Source organism: Salvelinus sp. IW2-2015, linkage group LG13, assembly GCF_002910315.2.
Source record: "Salvelinus sp. IW2-2015 linkage group LG13, ASM291031v2, whole genome shotgun sequence".
Classification (NCBI taxonomy): Eukaryota; Metazoa; Chordata; class Actinopteri; order Salmoniformes; family Salmonidae; genus Salvelinus; species Salvelinus sp. IW2-2015.
In genome coordinates, this window is record NC_036853.1 from 46,555,215 (window position 1) to 46,574,984 (window position 19,770).

The 19,770-nt window shown below is 41.8% G+C and overlaps 1 protein-coding gene across 1 annotated transcript; it reads left to right on the forward strand.

Moving 5' to 3' along the window:
• Positions 1-1,055: 1,055 nt before the first annotated feature.
• LOC139028585 (uncharacterized) lies at positions 1,056-19,246 on the forward strand. Its single transcript, XM_070446403.1, has 6 exons — positions 1,056-1,554; positions 13,252-13,382; positions 13,583-13,756; positions 17,197-17,349; positions 17,728-17,839; positions 18,042-19,246. The coding sequence occupies exons 1-6, from the start codon at positions 1,272-1,274 to the stop codon at positions 18,995-18,997; spliced, it is 1,809 nt and encodes a 602-aa protein (XP_070302504.1). The 5' UTR covers positions 1,056-1,271; the 3' UTR covers positions 18,998-19,246.
• Positions 19,247-19,770: the final 524 nt, after the last annotated feature.

Below are 19,770 nucleotides of genomic sequence, written 5' to 3' on the forward strand. Positions count from 1 at the left end.
AGACTTGAGCAACTTGTCATTCAGAGCAACTTACAAGAGCAATTGYGGTTAAGTGCCTTGCTCAAGAACACATTTACAGATTTTTGACCTGGTCAACTTGGGGATTTGAACTAGCTCCAGAAAGATTCCCGAGTTTCTGACTTGGAATTCCTAGTTGTTTTGAATGCTGGCATAAGTGTTTAGACACCGGACGCTAACCAATAACACAATTTCTCTTATTAGCGTCATGGCAGCAGCACTAGTTTCCCGGCAGCAACATTAAGACTTCCAGTTTTTGCCTTCAAAATAAAAGAKTGCGGTAAAACGCTGTGTGTATGATACGAAATCAATCATTTTTGCAGCTTTGCATAGTGCATAATGTTAAAATAATAATAAACTAAAAAGAGAATGACTACTTTATATAAGATACATCATATTATAATGTGGTGSACATTGAGAAATGCTTGGAACTTGAATAAATGAATGTAAAGAACATAATATTCTACAGACCCTATTGATCTAGTACTAGAGTCTATATATGGTGTTATTTCTTGYATGATACCCAGCAAGCCCTTTCTACTCCACTCATTTCATTGCTCCCAATGCAATACACTGTAGGCCTATAAATTACATTATTGGCTTAGAGAGAAAAAATATTCTATGTGCCAATGTAAAAGTGGGGTTGGAAATACTCAGTAGGGTCTGTAGAATGTATGGTGTTATTTCATGGGGGACTGAGGTTGGTCCCAATGGAATGGSTGGAGCAAAAGGCCAGCAACACTCTGTATTATTCAGAGCCCCATTGAAATGACACAGAGCCCCATTGAAATGCGGCACCCAAAATAGTTTTCGCTCTATAAGCCAATATGTATTCCATTAACAGTGATTCACATTGGGGGCATTCATATGACTTTGGAACATGGTGCAAATGTCACTTAAATATGAACAAATGTAAATACATTCATGTTATTGACAGTTTTCTACTATTACTTGAAGAACCTTTATTTTGAAAAATGTCTAAAACAATGTGACCCGGAAGTATTTTACGTGCTGCTGACGAGACACTGACATTTKTCGTCACTGTGAACGGAAGTAAACAGTGACGAAGAACAATTTCCACGTTAGCGGRTTGATTTAGACGTTTATTAACACCATGGACATCTAAATTTGACTCATTTAACTGCACAACATCACATACTTACCCCAGGTTGTCTTTCATTCGCGTTGGAGACAGGACTTGGTTGATACATGTTATCTATATAACGCTAGCTAGCTGCTAATGTTAGCTAACAATGGCCAACTGTATTGTTTTTCACACTCAAATAGCCTCCATCATGGAGGTGCTAGCGAATGCAGCCGTGGCAGAGATCTGTAAACTCGTAGACGACGACTATGCAGTGTTTCGTTTGGAAATAASTCAAAGCCAGAAAGAAATCAGGACATTGCGAAGGAAACTACAGCTACAGGAACTTAAGGTGTCACGGGAGCGCGCAGAGGGGACAATGCGAGAGCGCGTCCTTGCCAGTCGTCCCAGAAGTGTCAAGATCATGGACCGATACAGGGGAATGGCAAGAGGTACATTTTGCATAAATGCGCTGCATTAGTTAAATAAAACTAAATTGAATGAACATGAAATTGATTTCTACAGTATAGGCCTATACTGACCTATACTGTAGGTAGGCTATATATTTTTWATGCATTTACGGTGATACGGCCGCTACAGAAGTCAGGGCATTCATACCTCTTGCGTTTCGCGGAGCAGCACAGAGCTGTTGTGAAGGAAGTTGTATTCTATGGTATATTGGCAATCGCACAATTTAATGTACATCCCACCACCTACTGTGAGGGATGGAAACAGGATTCCCATAAATGAATAAAAATACCCATAAAAAAACGAAACTAAATCAAACAACTTTGCTGTTMAAAAAATTTAACCGATCTGATCCCTACTCAGGCTCAAGGGAAACTGGGAGGGCAGGTCTTCCGGCGCCAGTACCCCTTGCAAGTCTTCAGATGTAAAATCTTTAAGTCCCAAAAACGTTTCTGCCACAGCCACAATAATGTCCAGTTTCTTAGTCTTCTACGAGACTTATGCCGTACAGTTAATAACTGTGGCAATGACTACCACAAAATCCACCCTTTGAACACAGTATCTTTTGACTGGCAGCAAATATTTACTACAGGCTGTGGTGCGTCCACTAACATATCTTCACTAGCATCCCTTGTTTTCTCAATTATTTTAAATCACCTCTGCATAGGAGATTCGATTGGCCGCTTTAACTACATCGTTCTTCTGTCCYTCTGCACACACTTGAATCATGGCCAAATCCTTTACAATTCTTACACTGCAATGGTTTGGAGATTAAAGCTCTTACAGCGTATCTTACATAACCAAGCTTCACACGCATATGTTGCTCTTTATCAAAAAACAACAGGACCGACAGACTTTGAAGGAAGTTGTCAAGCAAGTGAGTTTGTGTTTAAACAGGACCTCTCGCCCCCACCTATAGTCAACCAATCATGTCAGTGCGGAGCTATACAGAGCAGTACTGAGCTCAATTTGGCCTTTGCATGCCTCCCGAGACTCCGCGATTGCGTCACACCGTCCATACGGATCCTCCGACCACATTTTCGGATCATGCATAAATTGTCTTAAGTCGGTTTCCCAGAAGCATCGTAAGGCTAAGTATATCGTTAAAACCTTCGTAGGAGCATTGTTAAATCTCCAAGCTGTTTCCCAAAACCATAGTTAATGTTGCACTTAAACGCTCATAATTTAACGCCTGCCTTAGCCAACTCGTAGAACAGCTGAGTGGGTTGTTAGATGCTTTTTTGCTCTCCAGCGTCACTTTATACACAGAAGATATATGTTATCCGTGACCACCGATAACTTCACAACGAAGTTGCCTATGTCTTTGCAATTGTAGGGATAAAATATGCTTAAAAATTAAAATTGAGATGACTGCATTAAAAATATATAGCCTACCTACAATGTTAGGCCTATATGTTTCAATGATATTGAAATACATGTTCACTCAATTGAGTTTTATTTGTCTACTGTTTAATTTTTGCCTCAATATATTTAATATAATGTAGCCTAATGTGCTCAATGATCTTGATTGTATTGTGGAATCATGTTTATGTTAAGGTATGATTTGAATGGAGAAAACTGACCCGAGAGCAGCGCTGCCTTTCTTTCGATTCTACCAGTATCTACAGTTGAAGTCGGAAGTTTACATACACTTAGGTTGGAGTCATTAAAACTCCTTTTTCAACCACTCCACAAATTTCTTGTTAACAAACTATAGTTTTGGCAAGTCGGTTTTAACATCTACTTTGTGCATGATACAAGTAATTTGTCCAACAATTGTTTACAGACAGATTATTTCACTTATAATTCAATGTTTCACAATTCCAGTGGGTCAGAGGTTTACATACACTAAGTTGACTATGCCTTTAAACAGCTTGGAAAATTTCAGAAATGATGTCATGGCTTTAGAAGCTTCTGATAGGCTAATTTACATAATTTGAGTCAATTGGAGGTGTACCTGTGGATGTATTTCAAGGCCTACCTTCAAACTCAGTGCCTCTTTGCTTGACATCATAGGAAAATCAAAAGAAATCAGCCAAGACCCCAGAAAAAAAGACCTCAAGTTTGGTTCATCCTTGGAGCAATTTCCAAATGTCTGAAGGTACCACGTTCATCTGTACAAACAATAGTACGCAAGTATAAACACCAGGCGCAGCCATCATACCGCTCAGGAAGGAGACGTGTTCTGTCTCCTAGAGATGAACGTACTTTGGTGCGAAAAGTGCAAATCAATTCCAGAACAACAGCAAAGGACCTTGTGAAGATGCTGGAGGAAACAGGTACAAAAGTATATCCACAGTAAAACAAGTCCTATATCGACATAAACGGAATGGCCGCTCAGCAAGAAGAAGCCACTGCCCCAAAACCGACATAAAAAAGCCAGACTACGGTTTGCAACATGGGGACAAAGATCATACTTTTTGGAAAAATGTCCTCTGGTTTGATGAAACAAAATAGAACTGTTTGGCCGTAATGACCATCGTTATGTTTGGAGGAAAAACGGGGATGCTTGCAAGCTGAAGAACACAATCCCAACCGAGAAGCACGGGGGTGGCAGCATTATGTTGTGGGGGTGCTTTGCTGCAGGAGGAACTGGTGCACTTCACAAAATAGATGGCATCATGAGGCAGGAAAATTATGTGGATTTATTGAAGCAACATCTCCAGACATCAGTCAGGAAGTTAAAGCTTGGTTGCAAATGGGTCTTCCAAATGAACAATGACCCCAAGCATACTTCCAAAGTTGTGGCAAAATGGCTTAAGGACAACAAGTCAAGGTATTGGAGTGGCCATCACAAAGCCCTGACCTAATCCCATAGAAAATTTGTGGGCAGAACTGAAAAAGCGTGTGCGAGCAAGGAGGCCATACAAACCTGACTAAGTTACACCAGCTCTGTCAGGAGGAATGGGCCAAAATTCCCCCAACTTATTGTGGGAAGCTTGTAGAAGGCTACCCGAAACGTTTGACCCAAGTTAAACAATTTAAAGGCAATGCTACCAAATACTAATTGAGTGTATGTAAACTTCTGACCCACTGGGAATGTGATGAAAGAAATAAAAGCTGAATAAATCATTCTCTCTGTTATATTATGACATTTCACATTCTTAAAATAAAGTGGTGATCCTAACTGACCTAAGACAGGGAATTTTTACTCTGATTAAATGTCAGGAATTGTGAAAAACTTGAGTTTAAATGTATTTTGCTAAGTTGTATGTAAACTTCTGACTTCAACTGTATATCACCTTGATCTACAGTACCAGTCAAATGTTTAGACACACTTATGCACTTACTCATGGTTTCTGTATTTTTACTATTTTCTACAATGTAGAATAATAGTGACAACATCAAAACTATGAAATAACACATTTGGAATAATGTAGTAACCAAAAAAGTTTGAAACAAATCAAAATATATTTGAGATTCTTCAAAGTAGCCACCCTTTGCCTTGATGACAGCTTTGCACACTTGGCATTCTCTCAACCAGCTTCACCTGGAATGCTTATCCAACAGTCTTGAAGGAGTTCCCACATATGCTGATCACTTGTTGGATGCTTTTCCATCACACTTCGGTCCAACTCATCCCAAACCTCTCAATTGGGTTGAGGTCGGGTAATTTTAGAGGCCAGGTCATCTGATGCAGCCCTCCATCACTCTCCTTCTTGGTCAAATAGCCCTTACACAACCTGGAGGTGTGTTGGGTCATTGTCCTGTTGAAAAACAAATGATAGTGGGACTAAGTGCAAACCAGATGGATGGCTTATTCGCTGCAGAATGCTTGTGGTAGCCATGCTGGTTAAGTGTGCCTTGAATTCAAATAAATCACTGACAGTGTCACCAGCAAAGCACCATCACACCTCCTCCATGCTTCACCGTGGGAACTAGAGGTCGACCGATTAATCGGAATGGCCGATTAATTAGGGCCGGTTTCAAGTTTTCATAACAATCGGAAATCGGTATTGTTGGACGCCGATTTAGCCGATTTAAAAATATATATATATATTACAGTGAGGGAAGAAAGTATTTGATCCCCTGCTGATTTTGTACGTTTGCCCACTGCACAAGAAATGATCAGTCTATAATTTTAATGGTAGGTTTTATTTGAACAGTGAGAGACAGAATAACAACAAAAATATCCAGAAAACGCATGTCAAAAATGTATAAAATTGATTTGCATTTTAATGAGGGAAATAAGTATTTGACCCCCTCTCAATCAGAAAGATTTCTGGCTCCCAGGTGTCTTTCATACAGGTAACGAGCTGAGATTAGGAGCACACTCTTAAAGGGAGTGCTCCTAATCTCAGTTTCTTACCTGTATAAAAGACACCTGTCCACAGAAGCAATCAATCAATCAGATTCCAAACTCTCCACCATGGCCAAGACCAAAGAGCTCTCCAAGGATGTCAGGGACAAGATTGTAGATCTACACAAGGCTGGAATGGGCTACAAACCATCGCCAAGCACTTGTTGAGAAGGTGACAACAGTTGGTGCGATTATTCGCAAATGGAAGAAACACAAAAGAACTGTCAAACTCCCTTGGCCTAGGGCTCCATGTAAGATCTCACCTCGTGGAGTTGCAATGATCATGAGAATGTGAGGAATCAGCCCAGAACTACACAGGAGGATCTTGTCAATGATCTCAAGGCAGCTGGGACCATAGTCACCAAGAAAACAATTGGTAACACACTACGCCGTGAAGGACTGAAATCCTGCAGCGCCCGCAAGGTCCCCCTGCTCAAGAAAGCACATATACATGCCCGTCTGAAGTTTGCAATGAACATCTGAATTATTCAGAGGACAACTGGGTGAACGTGTTGTGGTCAGATGAGACCAAAATGGAGTTCTTTGGCATCAACTCAACTTGCCGTGTTTGGAGGAGGAGGAATGCTGCCTATGACCCCAAGAAACCATCCCCACCGTCAAACATGGTGGTTGGAAAACATTATGCTTTGGGGTGTTTTTCTGCTAAGGGGACAGGACAACTTCACCGCGGTCAAAGGGACGATGGACGGGCCATGTACCGTCAAATCTTGGGTGAAAACCTCCTTTCCTCAGCCAGGGTATTGAAAATGGGTCGTGGATGGGTATTCCAGCATGACAATGACCCAAAACACACGGCGCCAAGGCAACAAAGGAGTGGCTCAAGAAAAAGCACATTAAGGTCCTGGAGTGGCCTAGCCAGTCCCCAGACCTTAATCCCATAGAAAATCTGTGGAGGAGCTGAAGGTTCGAGTTGCAAACGTCAGCCTCGAAACCTTAATGACTTGAAGAAAATCTGCAAAGAGGAGTGGGACAAAATCCCTCCTGAGATGTGTGCAAACCTGGTGGCCAACTACAAGAAACATCTGACCTCTGTGATTGCCAACAAGGGTTTTGCCACCAGTACTTAAGTCATGTTTTGCAGAGGGGTCAAATACTTATTTCCCTCATTAAAATGCAAATCAATTTATAACATTTTTGACATGCGTTTTTCTGGATTTTTTTGTTGATATTCTGTCTCTCACTGTTCAAATAAAACCTACCATTAAAATTACAGACTGATCATTTCATTGTCAGTGGGCAAACGAACAAAATCAGCAGGGGATCAAATACTTTTTTCCCTCACTGTATATATTTTTTTACACCTTTATTTAACTAGGCAAGTCATTAAGAACACATTCTTATTTTCAATGACGGCCTAGGAACGGTGGGTTAACTGCCTTGTTCAGGGGCAGAACGACAGATTTTTACCTTGTCAGCTAAGGGATTCAATCTTGCAACCTTACGGTTAACTAGTCCAACGCTCTAACCACCTGCCTCATGAGGAGCCCGCCTGTTACGCGAATTCAGTATGAAGCCAAGGTAAGTTGCTAGCTAGCAATAAACTTATCTTATAAAAAACAATCAATCAATCATAATCACTAGTTATAAACTACACATGGGTTGATGATTTACTAGTTTATCTAGCATGTCCTCCGTTGCATATAATCGATGCAGTGCGCATTCGCGAAAAAAGACTGTCGTTGCTCCAACGTGTACCTAACCATAAAACATCAATGCCTTTCTTAAAATCAATACACAGAAGTATATATTTTTAAACCTGCATATTTAGCTAAAAGAAATCCAGGTTAGCAGGCAATATTAACCAGGTGAAATTGTGTCACTTCTCTTGCGTTCATTGCACGCAGAGTCAGGGTATATGCAACAGTTTGGGCCGCCTGGCTCGTTTGCGAACTAATTTGCCAGAATTATGACATAACATTGAAGGTTGTGCAATGTAACAGGAATATTTAGACTTATGGATGCCACCCGTTAGATAAAATACGGAACGGTTCCGTATTTCACTGAAAGAATAAATGTTTTGTTTTCGAGATGATAGTTTCCGGATCGACCATATTAATGACCTACGGCTCTTATTTCTGTGTGTTATTATGTTAAATTAAGTCTATGATTTGATAGATCAGTCTGACTGAGCGATGGTAGGCACCAGCAGGCTCGTAAGCATTCATTCAAACAGCAATTTTGTGCGTTTTGCCAGCAGCTCTTCGCAATGCTTCAAGCACTGTTTATGACTTCAAGCATATCAACTCCCGAGATTAGGCTGGTGTAACGATGTGAAATGGCTAGCTAGTTAGTGGGGTGCGCGCTAATAGCGTTTCAAACGTCACTCGTCTGAGACTTGGAGTAGTTGTTCCCCTTGCTCTGCATGGGTAACACTGCTTCGAGGGTGGCTGTTGTCGATGTGTTCCTGGTTCGAGCCCAGGTAGGAGCGAGGAGAGGGACGGAAGCTATACTGTTACACTGGCAATACTAAAGTGCCTATAAGAATATCCAATAGTCAAAGGTATATGAAATACAAATCGTATAGAGAGAAATAGTCCTATAATTCCTATAATAACTATAACTAAAACTTCTTACCTGGGAATATTGAAGACTCATGTTAAAAGGAACCACCAGCTTTCATATGTTCTCATGTTCTGAGCAAGGAACTTTAACGTTAGCTTTCTTACATGGCACATATTGCACTTTTACTTTCTTCTCCAACACTTTGTTTTTGCGATTATTTAAACCAAATTGAACATGTTTCATTATTTATTTGAGGCTAAATTGATTTTATTGATGTATTATATTAAGTTAAAATAAGTGTTCATTCAGTATTGTTTTTAATTGTCATTATTACAAAATAAATAAAAAATCGGCCGATTAATCGGTATCGGCTTTTTTGGTCCTCCAATAATCATAATCGTTATCGGCGTTGAAAAATCATAATCGGTCGACCTCTAGTGTGAACCACACATGCATAGATCATCTGTTCACCTACAGTACTCTCCATCTCACGAAGACATGGCGGTTGGAACCAAAAACTTACTTTTTGGACCCATCAGACTAAAGGACAGATTTCCACCGGTTTAATGTCCATTACTCGTGTTTCTTGGCCCAAGCCAGTCTTCTTCTTATTGGTGTCCTTTAGTAGTGTTTTATTTGCAGCAATTTGACCATGAAGGCCTGATTCACCCAGTCTCCTCTGTACAGTTGATGTTGAAATGTGTCTGTTACTTGAACTCTGAAGTATTTTATTTGGGCTGCAATTTCTGATGCTGGTATCTCTAATAAACTTATCCTCTGCAGCAGAGGTAACTCTGGTTCTTCCCTTCCTGTGGCGGTCCTCATGAGAGCCAGTTTCATCATAGCGCTTGATGGTTTTACAACTGCACTTAAAGAAACTTTCAAAGTTCTTGAAATTTTCCATATTGACTGACCTTCATGTCTTAAAGTAACGATGGACTTCTGTTTCTCTTTGCTTATTTGAGCTGTTCTTGCCATAAAATGGACTTGGTCTTTTACCAAATAGGARTATCTTCTGTATACCACCCCTACCTTGTCACAACGCAACTGATTGGCTCATACGCATTAAGAAGGAAAGAAATTCCACCAATTAGCTTTTAACAAGGCATACCTGTTAATTGAAATGCATTCCAGGTGACTACCTCATGAAGCTGGTTGAGAGAATGCCAAGAGTGTGCAAAGCTGTCATCAAGGCAAAGGGTGGCTACTTTGAAGAATCTCAAATATAAAATATATTTAGATTTGTTTAACACTTTTTTGGTTACTAGATGATTCCATGTGTTATTRCATAGTTTTGATGTCTTCACTATTATTCTACAATATAGAAAATAGTAAAAAATAAAGAAAAACCCTTGAATGATTAACTGTGGCCTAACTTTTCACTGGTACTGTACAATAAGGCCGTGACAACAAAAAGACCACACAGTGGTGGAATAAATTCAACTACACATATGTTTGTTTCATCACAAAACCGGAGAGCAACATCCATCCACTGAAGTCCACAAAACAAATATTGCATGTAACAAACAGTTATATCACCTGCAGTATGGTGAAGCAATTTAATGTTTTCGACAGTTTACTAAACAACTACTGATTTAGAACCACAGAGTTACCACAAGTCAGCACAAAGACAACAGGAGCACTGCCTCRGCTATTCCATCACCATTTCAACTTAAACATTTAAACATCATCAAATCAACYAAACTATATATGCTTAGTTTAATACACTGAAAACAAACTTAAAAATACKAAAAAAAATGATTTAGTTCTATCAATGTTGCTAAATATCATACTTGTAGACTAGTTAAARGCCTATGCCATCCTCCTCTCTTTGATGTTGGCAAAACGGTCTATGGCTCTCTCATACAGCACGCTTTTAGTTTTTGTTGTCATAGGCTACATAGCTAAAACGCTTGCTAGCCTGACTTCCTCACATGGGCAACAATGAACCAGCTAAGTTAGCTAGCTAGTTAACGTGAGCCTTCTAGGCTACATCTAGACTACATATTGACCTTCAATCGTCTCAGGCCAGTGGTACAACATTAATTTATGGTTAGATCTGAATCGCCATCATAATCATTGGCCTGTACAGAGAATTAAGTCAAAACCACAAGTCAAAATCCCRATCTCCATCCATGGCCAGTTTAGCGAGCTAGCTACTGAAGACCAGAAACAATAATGACGTTTTGCTTAGGATGTGATTTGATTGGTGTGAAGCCGAATCCAAACTGGCCTCCCTTGGGACAACCTACTGACAACTTATGCTGATTGGCTAATTATTTTATAAAAATGTTTATCAAGGGAGGCCAAATGCTTGCTGGCATCAATCAATCAAATGCTCCGGCGYCAACATGTCATACTCTTTTGTTCCAGACAGCATCAGATACATGGGCTTCACATACTGAGACAGAGGGTCGCTGATTCCCTCGCTCGAATGATTTCTCCCGTGAAATTCAGCCCCTTGCAAATAGATGGAYCATTTTGAAAAAACAGAGATGAAAGAGACCTTATTTTAACATTTAKATTTTTTTATTGGTCAAATGTTTGGGGAAGCCTGGCTTCCCTTGGCGTCCATGAAAACACAGCACTGTATTTAGGCTATTGTTTATATGTGTATTTCACYCTATGTTGAGGTAAAAATCTGAGTATAATGCTTATGTGGATGACAAGCCCCAATACATGTCGATGTCATTGTCAGTTAAAACTACTTTGACGACCACCACCACCGCTTTCTGTATGCTAGCTATGCTACCAGTTTATACYAATGGGAGCTAGCYTTTAGCAGTCTTTTTTTCTAAACCTGAAAAGTGACAARCTCTAAATGTTATGCAGCGAAAAGAGCCAAACGTATTCAAATTGGATTTGAGTAACCACATTATGGGCCTGTTACAATATATCAATCATGATGGATTTGACAAATATCCACGTTGTTAGATCAGATTTGTTGAATGTGCGCCAATCCAACTTCCTTCTATCCCCTACGGTCTGCATTCCATTGACCTCTTTACCACGTCTATCCCCATTACCTTCCCGATCTCTTTCCAGGAGTTCAAACACATTTTTGTGTCTTTTGAAATTCCTACATGAGGTATCATAAATAGTTATTTTTATTTGTGAACTTCTTCTGATAGCCTTTCATCAAAGTTGATAGCCTTTCATTGGTTGTCAAGGAAGTTGTCAAGGAAGTGAGTTTGTGTTTATAGTGGATTTACCACCCCCACCTACCGGCAAACAATCATGTCAATGTGGAGCTATTCGGAGCCCTCCACGTTGTTACAAAATATAAGAGGCGCATGGCATCGCTGTACGGAGCTCGATTTGGCCTCCACAAGCCTCAGAAATGCTCCGCAATTGCGTCACACCCTGCGTACGGAGTGTGGTGGTTAATTTCTTTACTATCAAATGAGAGACACACTTATCACACAAGTCAGAGTTATACTTAAACTACATCTTTAATAATAAGAGCTTTGCAATGGCAATGACTTTCAACGATTCACTATTTCTAATGATCRGTTGAGAGTGACAACACAATGGCTACTGAGATCTTTTATAGCAAAGATCCACCCCCTAGTCGACATAACAAACCACATATATTAGGAACAGTTCACAAAGTGAGACTTTATAAAGGAGAAAGGAGTATCCCGTAGCCAGATAGCATTCATCTATAATTATCGTTCAGTTTGGTCTCTAAACAAGGTTCTAATCTCGTTCCTGGTACTTCATAGCACAAAAACACAACTCATCCAATGGCATAACTCAATTGTCACTCTAGATACTCCCATCTCAAGTAAACCCTTCTTGACCCACTCCTGGACAAGCTCACTGAGGAGTGAGCCTCTAGGTCATACACTATCCCAGGATAAGTGCAACATCAGAGATTACATACAATGGTTCCAGACACTGCCATACACCTCCCCAATGCAAAGGAGGGAGACTTGTCCCACAATGTCTGTGGCAAGTAATTGGTTCCCCATTAATCACGCCATCCCTTCAATGGTTTAAGAATAGGTAAAGACACATTCACATACGAAGACAATGTTCCATCCTGACCTCCTCCTCTCTGGGCCCCAGGTGACTGAGCCCCAGCTGAGGGAAGAAGTGCAACTGCCAACACCAGAGTCCAAAGGGATACATTCTAATAACAAGTATATCACATAAGCATATTATGCAGATAAGACATCTTAATTGTCTATGTTACCCACTAATTCTGATTCATCACCACAGAGCCTTTGGATCAAGCATAAATTGGCTTTAAGTAAAAGTTTCTCTGCTTGGTGTTTTGGAAATATGTTACATGTTAGGCCGTTGTAGGAAAGATGAACCATTGAAATTCCATCGCTATCGGGAAACCGGGCCCAGATGTGTTACCCAGAATTGGGTCTTGGTCAGTTTTTGGATAGTGTGCAATAATTCCCCTATCTTCCGCAAAGACACAATAGTATATTCTAACCAGATTCTTGATTGGGGCTACAGGTAGCCTACCGGATAAGAGTGTTGGACCAGTAACCAAAAAGTTGCTTGCTCGAATCTCTGAGCCGACTAGGGGAAAAATCTGTTGATGTGCCCTTGCGCAAGGCACTTAACCCTAGTCGCTCCTGTAGGTCGTTCTGGATAAGAGTCTGATAAATTACTCAATGTAAAATGTTTTTTTTTTACTGCATTTCAAATGATTTACTCAATGAAAACAATGTGATGCATGGAAAATAATACATCAATTAATAAATAGTGTATCAAGAAGTTATGAGAAGTYTTACCTTACACCCTGGCCAATTATAGACAGTGTCAATAGTGTACAATATASRGTTGAGCATTGACAATACCGAACTTWAGCCCATCTTTCCCCCAATCACTCTCTCAGGTGAAGGACATCTCACTGGAGGCCACAGGAGCTTTGTGAAGCCAGCGGGACACAATACTTGGAGAGATGACCAACCAATCACTGTTGATGAGGGGAGTGGAACCTCAAACCAGCACGTTATCGTGATAGAGGTTAGTGTAATAGTATTACATCAAAATTACAGTACATCAAATGTGGCCAGTTTATTTCAAAAAGGCTCCCCTCAGCTATTCACTTYCTTACATGTACATCCTTATTTATCTGCCATAGGGGAGCTTGTGAGACTTCCCCATGACATTGTTATCCAATTCAACTCATGTACCGATAATAGCCTCCTCTCTTCTTGTGTCAGTCTGCAGATATAGAGGCTGCAGGTCCTGGGGTCAAGCTGGAGAGGTCTGAAGGAGAGGAGGACCCACGGCACAGCAGAGACATCCAGTCTGTAACTACAGGGGGAGCTCCTGCCGCTCCAGAGGATCCCACCGCCTCACCAGCACAGCCCAGGACCAGACGCAGCATCACGGAGGTCAGTGGAACGCTGAACGCCGTCCTCAAGTCAGAGACAGTCACAGAGACTTTAACTGTAACACAAAGGCTTTTACCCACAGGATCTGACCACAGATCAGACCCAGAYAGACTGGAGCCACTGGGCTGTCCTTCTGCTCTCGGCTCAGAGTATTTACTTTATGGTAACCTAAGCCCGAGGACGGTTCAATCCCATCGGGACTCAGGTGACGCGTTAGAGACCGGCAATGATCCGTCTTGTTCTTACACTAAAGAGATGGACCGTAGCAACATGCCCTTGGGTTTAGAGACACAGACTGATCTGTCTKGAGYGGACTGGAACCAGTACAGTAGTAGTGTATACTCTGAAGGGTGCCWAGATAAGAAAGGAGAGGGTCTGGTTGTAGAGGAAGTGACTGTGAAAGTGGAGGGCGACGTTTCTCCCACATGGAATGCAGATAGTCACCTAGGAGATGGAATCTCACAGGGAAGAGATTTCTTAGATTACAGTGAAAGCTTAGAAACAAATACAAATGTTGCTACCCACTCATTTACATTTTTACATTTAAGTCATTTAGCAGACCACTCCCCTTTACACGCGCTCAGGCATCACGACCCAGTGTCCACGTCGATGGGGCCTTCAGATTCACACGGCCACGTCTTTTTCGATCAGGTGTTGAACTCAAACAACAGGGCTAGAGCCCAGGCTCAGGGAGGGGGAGCCACATCAGGATATAGTAAAGAGAAACGGTTCCTCTGCATGTTCTGTAACAAAGGCTTCAGTTGCTCCCAGAAGGTGGAGAGGCACCAGAGGGTCCACACAGGGGAGAAACCATTCAGCTGTACCCAGTGTGACATGCGCTTCGCCCAGGCTGGCCACCTGAAGAGGCACCAGAGGGTCCACACAGGGGAGAAACCCTACAGCTGTACCCAGTGTCACATGCGCTTCGCCCAGGCTGGTGACCTGAAGAGGCACCAGAGGGTCCACACAGGGGAGAAACCCTATAGCTGCCCCCAGTGTGAGAAGAGGTTCTCAGAGAGGAGCTACCTCAGGATGCACCAGCAGAAAAACCATTCCACTCTATAACATAGAAAGTAATCATTCCACTCYATAGCTTCTGACGTTTAGATCAAATCCTGCATTAAAGACACATTTTCATTGTTTTCAGCAGAAAAGACCCACAGATGCATTTGGAATATTCCTTGGTAGAATATTGCATCCAGACATTGTGTGATATGATATGCACTGAGTGTACAAAACATTAGGAACACCTTCTTAAAATTGAGTTGCATCCCTTTTGTCCTTAGAACAGTCTCAATTCGTCAGAGCATGAACTCTACAAGGTGTCGAAAGCATTCCACAGGGATGCTGGCCCATGTTGYCTCTAATGCTTCCCACAGTTGTGTCAAATTGGTTGGATGTCCTTCGGGTGGTGGACCATTCTTGATACACACGGGAAACAGTTGAGTGTGAAAAACCCAGCAGTGTTGCAGTTATTGACACACTCAAACCGACTACCATACCCCGTTAAAAGGCATTTTKGTCTTGCCCATTCACCCTCTGAATGGCACACATACACAATCCATGTCTCAATTGCCTCAAAGCTTAAAACTCCTTCTTTAACCTGTCTCCTCCCCTTTATTTACACTGATCTAAGTACATTTAACAAGTGACATCAATAAGGGATCATAGCTTTCACCTGGATTCACCTGGTCAGTCTATGTCATGGAAAAAGCAGGAACGTGTTCCTAATGTTTTGTACACTCAGTGTATAAGCCACATAAGCCTAAACAGTCTGTTACATATTGTGTTTGTACTGTGTAGGCTATATGATGTTCACAAATGCCTTGTTTCATTACCTCCAATCAACTACTTCACCCCCCCACCCCAAGACATGTTTAATGAGAAATAAATGCAGTTTATCAACTTCATGCAGATTTTTAGTTGAGACGTGTGTATGTGTGGTTTTCATATGGTGTATTTAAAACTTGTTTATGTTTAATAAACACAAAATGGGACTTTTCATCCTAAGACTTTCATTGAGATTCTCTTTAGTATAAATCACATCTGGACCCGTATCCACAAAGCATCTCAGAATAGATCCCAGCAGTTAAAATCTGTTTTAAGACTAAAATAACTCCCAGCTCAGAGTAGGTTTTAGGATGACGTCGAGACACTGCCCAGACAAACTCTGAGCTAGGAGTAAAATCAACTCATAAAAGTTTCTCAACTGATAATCACGACATCCTGCAAAGGAAAGATAGTGATGACGCTCATTGACGTTGTTTGCAAATGATAGGGAATAACCAATCACAATGAGGCATCACAAGCTGTGAACTCCATAGCACTCTTCTACATCAAATGTTGCAATGGTAAAATGTTTGATATAATATTCACCTGACACGATCACTTTGCCTACTCTTAATTATCGCCTAATATGTTGGCATGAATAACCTTTCAATTTTTTTTGACCAATTCCCCTTTAACAACTTTTCAACTTTGAACTCCCGTTTATCAAATCACTTGCCGATAATGTTGCATACGTTTGAAAGGTTTTTCATCGGACACAATCAAAGTTAAAATAATCCCTAAATGCTTTCAGTTGCCCAACTCACAGGCATGCCCGATTTAGGCTTTTTTGTTGCACTCCAAAGGGATAACATGAAATAGCATGATGTAGGTAATTAAATAATCTAAAGAAACTCCTACTCATRAGAGTAGGAGTAAAATMTATCTTCTCAGCACTTACGACCAATTTTCTACTTTGAGAGGCTTTTGTTGATACGGCCCAACAAAGAGTCTCAGAGTAAAAGTGCTGATCGAGGATCAGGTTCCCACCTGTCTACATAGTCTTATTCATTATGATCTAAAAAGGCAAAACTGATCCTAGATCAGCACTCCTCTGAGAGGCTTTGTGGATACAGACCCCTGATTTCACCCTATTCTACATAGCCCGACAGAGCATTATAACCAGACTACTTACTAATGATACCTACACATCCCCACACACTAACAAACACCTACWGTACACGTCAAAATAGTTCAGTCAGGTTTGTCTGATGATGACGTCATAGCTGACTCATATTTACCCGCAACATGATATTTATGTCCACCATGATGGGCTTAACAACAATGAAGTCATTCTGTAATTACAGTATAGGACTCAAACGTAGAACGTACACACACACACGATAACAAGGATTTTGTGTTGTAGATATGTGATAGTAGAGTAGTGGCCTGAGGACACACACCTAATGTGTTGTGAAAGGTAATGTAATGTTTTCATTGTGCTGAACCCCAGGAAGTGTAGGTCCTCCCTTGGCAGCTGCTAATGGGGGTCCTTAATACATACAAACATAGTGGGGATTGGTAAACACTCCATGTTGAAAGTGTGTTTATTATCTGTGTGTACGTACCTGTGTGCGTATGTCTGGGTAATCTGTATCACCTGTCTCTTCCAGGAGGAGGAGGGTCCAGAGGTGTTGCTGGTGAAGGAGGAGGGTCTGGGGAACCCTGAGGGGAACATGGTCATGGAGGACAACCAGACTACACCTCCTCCTGAACCCACAGAGGAACCAACTGAGCAGCACAGGACCACACACAGTCTCACTGAGGTGAAGCCCACTGAACTACTGTCTGAATGTTATTATTTCAGGGCCTGTATCCACAAAGCCTCTCAGAGTWGGAGTGCTGTTCTTGGATCAGTTTAGCCTTTTTGGTCATAATTAATATGATTATATGGAAAGATTCTAGATCAGCACTCCTACTCAGAGATTTTATGGATACAGGCCCAGGTGTTGATTAGTTTTGTTAAAGTGTGGGACCCTGCGTTTGAATTATCCAACCATTTAAGTGTCAGGTGATCAAATCAACTGACATGTTTGCAGAGTACTCATATCAATCCCTCATTTCCCAATCAGAAAATGCTCCAMAGCAGGGTGCTCATATCAGATTTCTTGATCCAACATCCTCTCACTCTGTATCTCTTACAGTCAGTAGACATGGAGGATGGGAAGCCTGATCTGCTGCTGGTCAAAGAGGAGACGATAGAGGACAGACAAGAGAGCATTGACCTGCTGAGTGGACTAAAGATGGGGGAGCAAGGTAAGGGAGAAATACATATAGCCTACGTACAGTATGAGTACTTTATTTCTAAAACAATATCAATACAATTTGTATGAAATAATGAAATACGATGTATATCAACATAACAGTCATAGATATCGCCAGGCAAATAACATGCACAAAATCCATGTCTATGATTTTTGTTCTGTTGCTAAGTCTGGATTGTAACATTTGCCTGAAGGTGGCTGGCTGGAGGCAAACAGAGAAGACTGGGTGGCCATCTTGGATTCCCAGACTGGTGCCGCCAAGGGCCCAGAGGATGACATCACCGAGCAGGCCAGGACSAGAGGRGACATAGTGGAGGTCAGTGGATGGGACCGTGTCCTCAACTCTGGGATGGGGATCAACACTGTTAACCACAACCAGAAACAGACTGTCAAATACAAAACAACAACCGAACTTAGTCTCCATGACAACAGACTGGCTGAGACCAGGACGAGGTTTAGATTTGGTCCGCGGGGACGGGGAGGTGTCCGTATGCGGCAGGAGAGAACAGACACAGACTCTGCTAGTGATGCTCCGTCCTGCTCCTATAGTTGTGATTCAGAGAGACTGATGGCGCCTCAGGTTACCCCCCTAACAGGTGCTGCCTTCAGCCTGCCTTCTTTAGGATCTATCAACTGGAACATGGACCCTGCAACAACACAGACACTCCCTGGCCGTCCTCCTCACACTCTCCTAATGTTAAACCAGACCTCAGACAATGCCAGTGCCTCAACACTAAATGGCTACACAAGCCCATTGACAAATGACAGTAGTAGTAACTCTATCAGCAGATCTGGTGGCAAAGAGAAGTGCTTCCCTTGTTCGTTCTGTTGGAAAGTTTTCAGTTTCCACAAACAGATGGAGAGCCATCAGAGGATGCACACGGGGGAGAAACCGTTTGGCTGCCACCTGTGTGAGAAGAAGTTCTCCCACCAGCACCACCTGAAGAGGCACCAGAGGGTCCACACAGGGGAGAAACCCTACAGCTGCCCCCAGTGTGAGAAGAGGTTCTCCCACCAGCACCATCTGAAGACGCACCTGAAGGTCCACACGGGAGAGAGGCCATTCACCTGTACGCACTGCGGGAAGAGGTTCTCAGAGAGGAGCTACCTCAGGATACACCAGCAGAAAATGCACATGGCCKATGTATAGTAACATGTTATGTAGTACTAGCTAGTTTGTTTGTAGTTAATTCTGCTGGTTTTGATGTCATAGAGAACTGGTTATAAGGTCAACTGAGGAAAGAATGAGTTGATGAGGCAGAGTAAATGATATGGTGATGGTTGTGTGATGGTGTCTGTAAAAAATGCTTACTTATGAAGAGTGACAACCTTAACCTTGTCCTCGTTGTTGATAATAAAGAAATTATATGCCTTAATTCATGTTTACTCTTGACATGTATAATTGGTGTGCAATAAAAAATACTGTACTTAACGTTATGTGAGTATGACCATTTTGTTAAATGAATACAAAATGACTCTGTACTGACTGACTTGTTATTTTTATCATTGTAAGGACGGAGTTCTCTTCTCGTGTCCAACCAAAACATTATACTTAATTTAAAAAATAATAGCATATAGATTTTTTTACCCCAATTTCGTGGTATCCAATTGTTAGTAGTTACTGTGCTCATCGCTACAACTTCCGTACGGACTCGGAGAGGTGAAGTCGAGAGCAGCGTCCTCCGAAACACAACCCCACCAAGCCGCATGCTTTTAACACAGCGCGCATCCAACCCAGAAGCCAGCCCGCACCAATGTGTCGGAGGAAACACCGTACACCTAGCAACCTGGGCAGCGTGCACTTGCCCGGCCGCGCCACAGGAGTTGCTAGTGCGCGATGAGCAGGATAATCCTGCCGGCCACACACCTCCCTAACCGGACGACGCTAGGCCAATTGTGCGCTGCCCATGGGCCTCCCGGTGC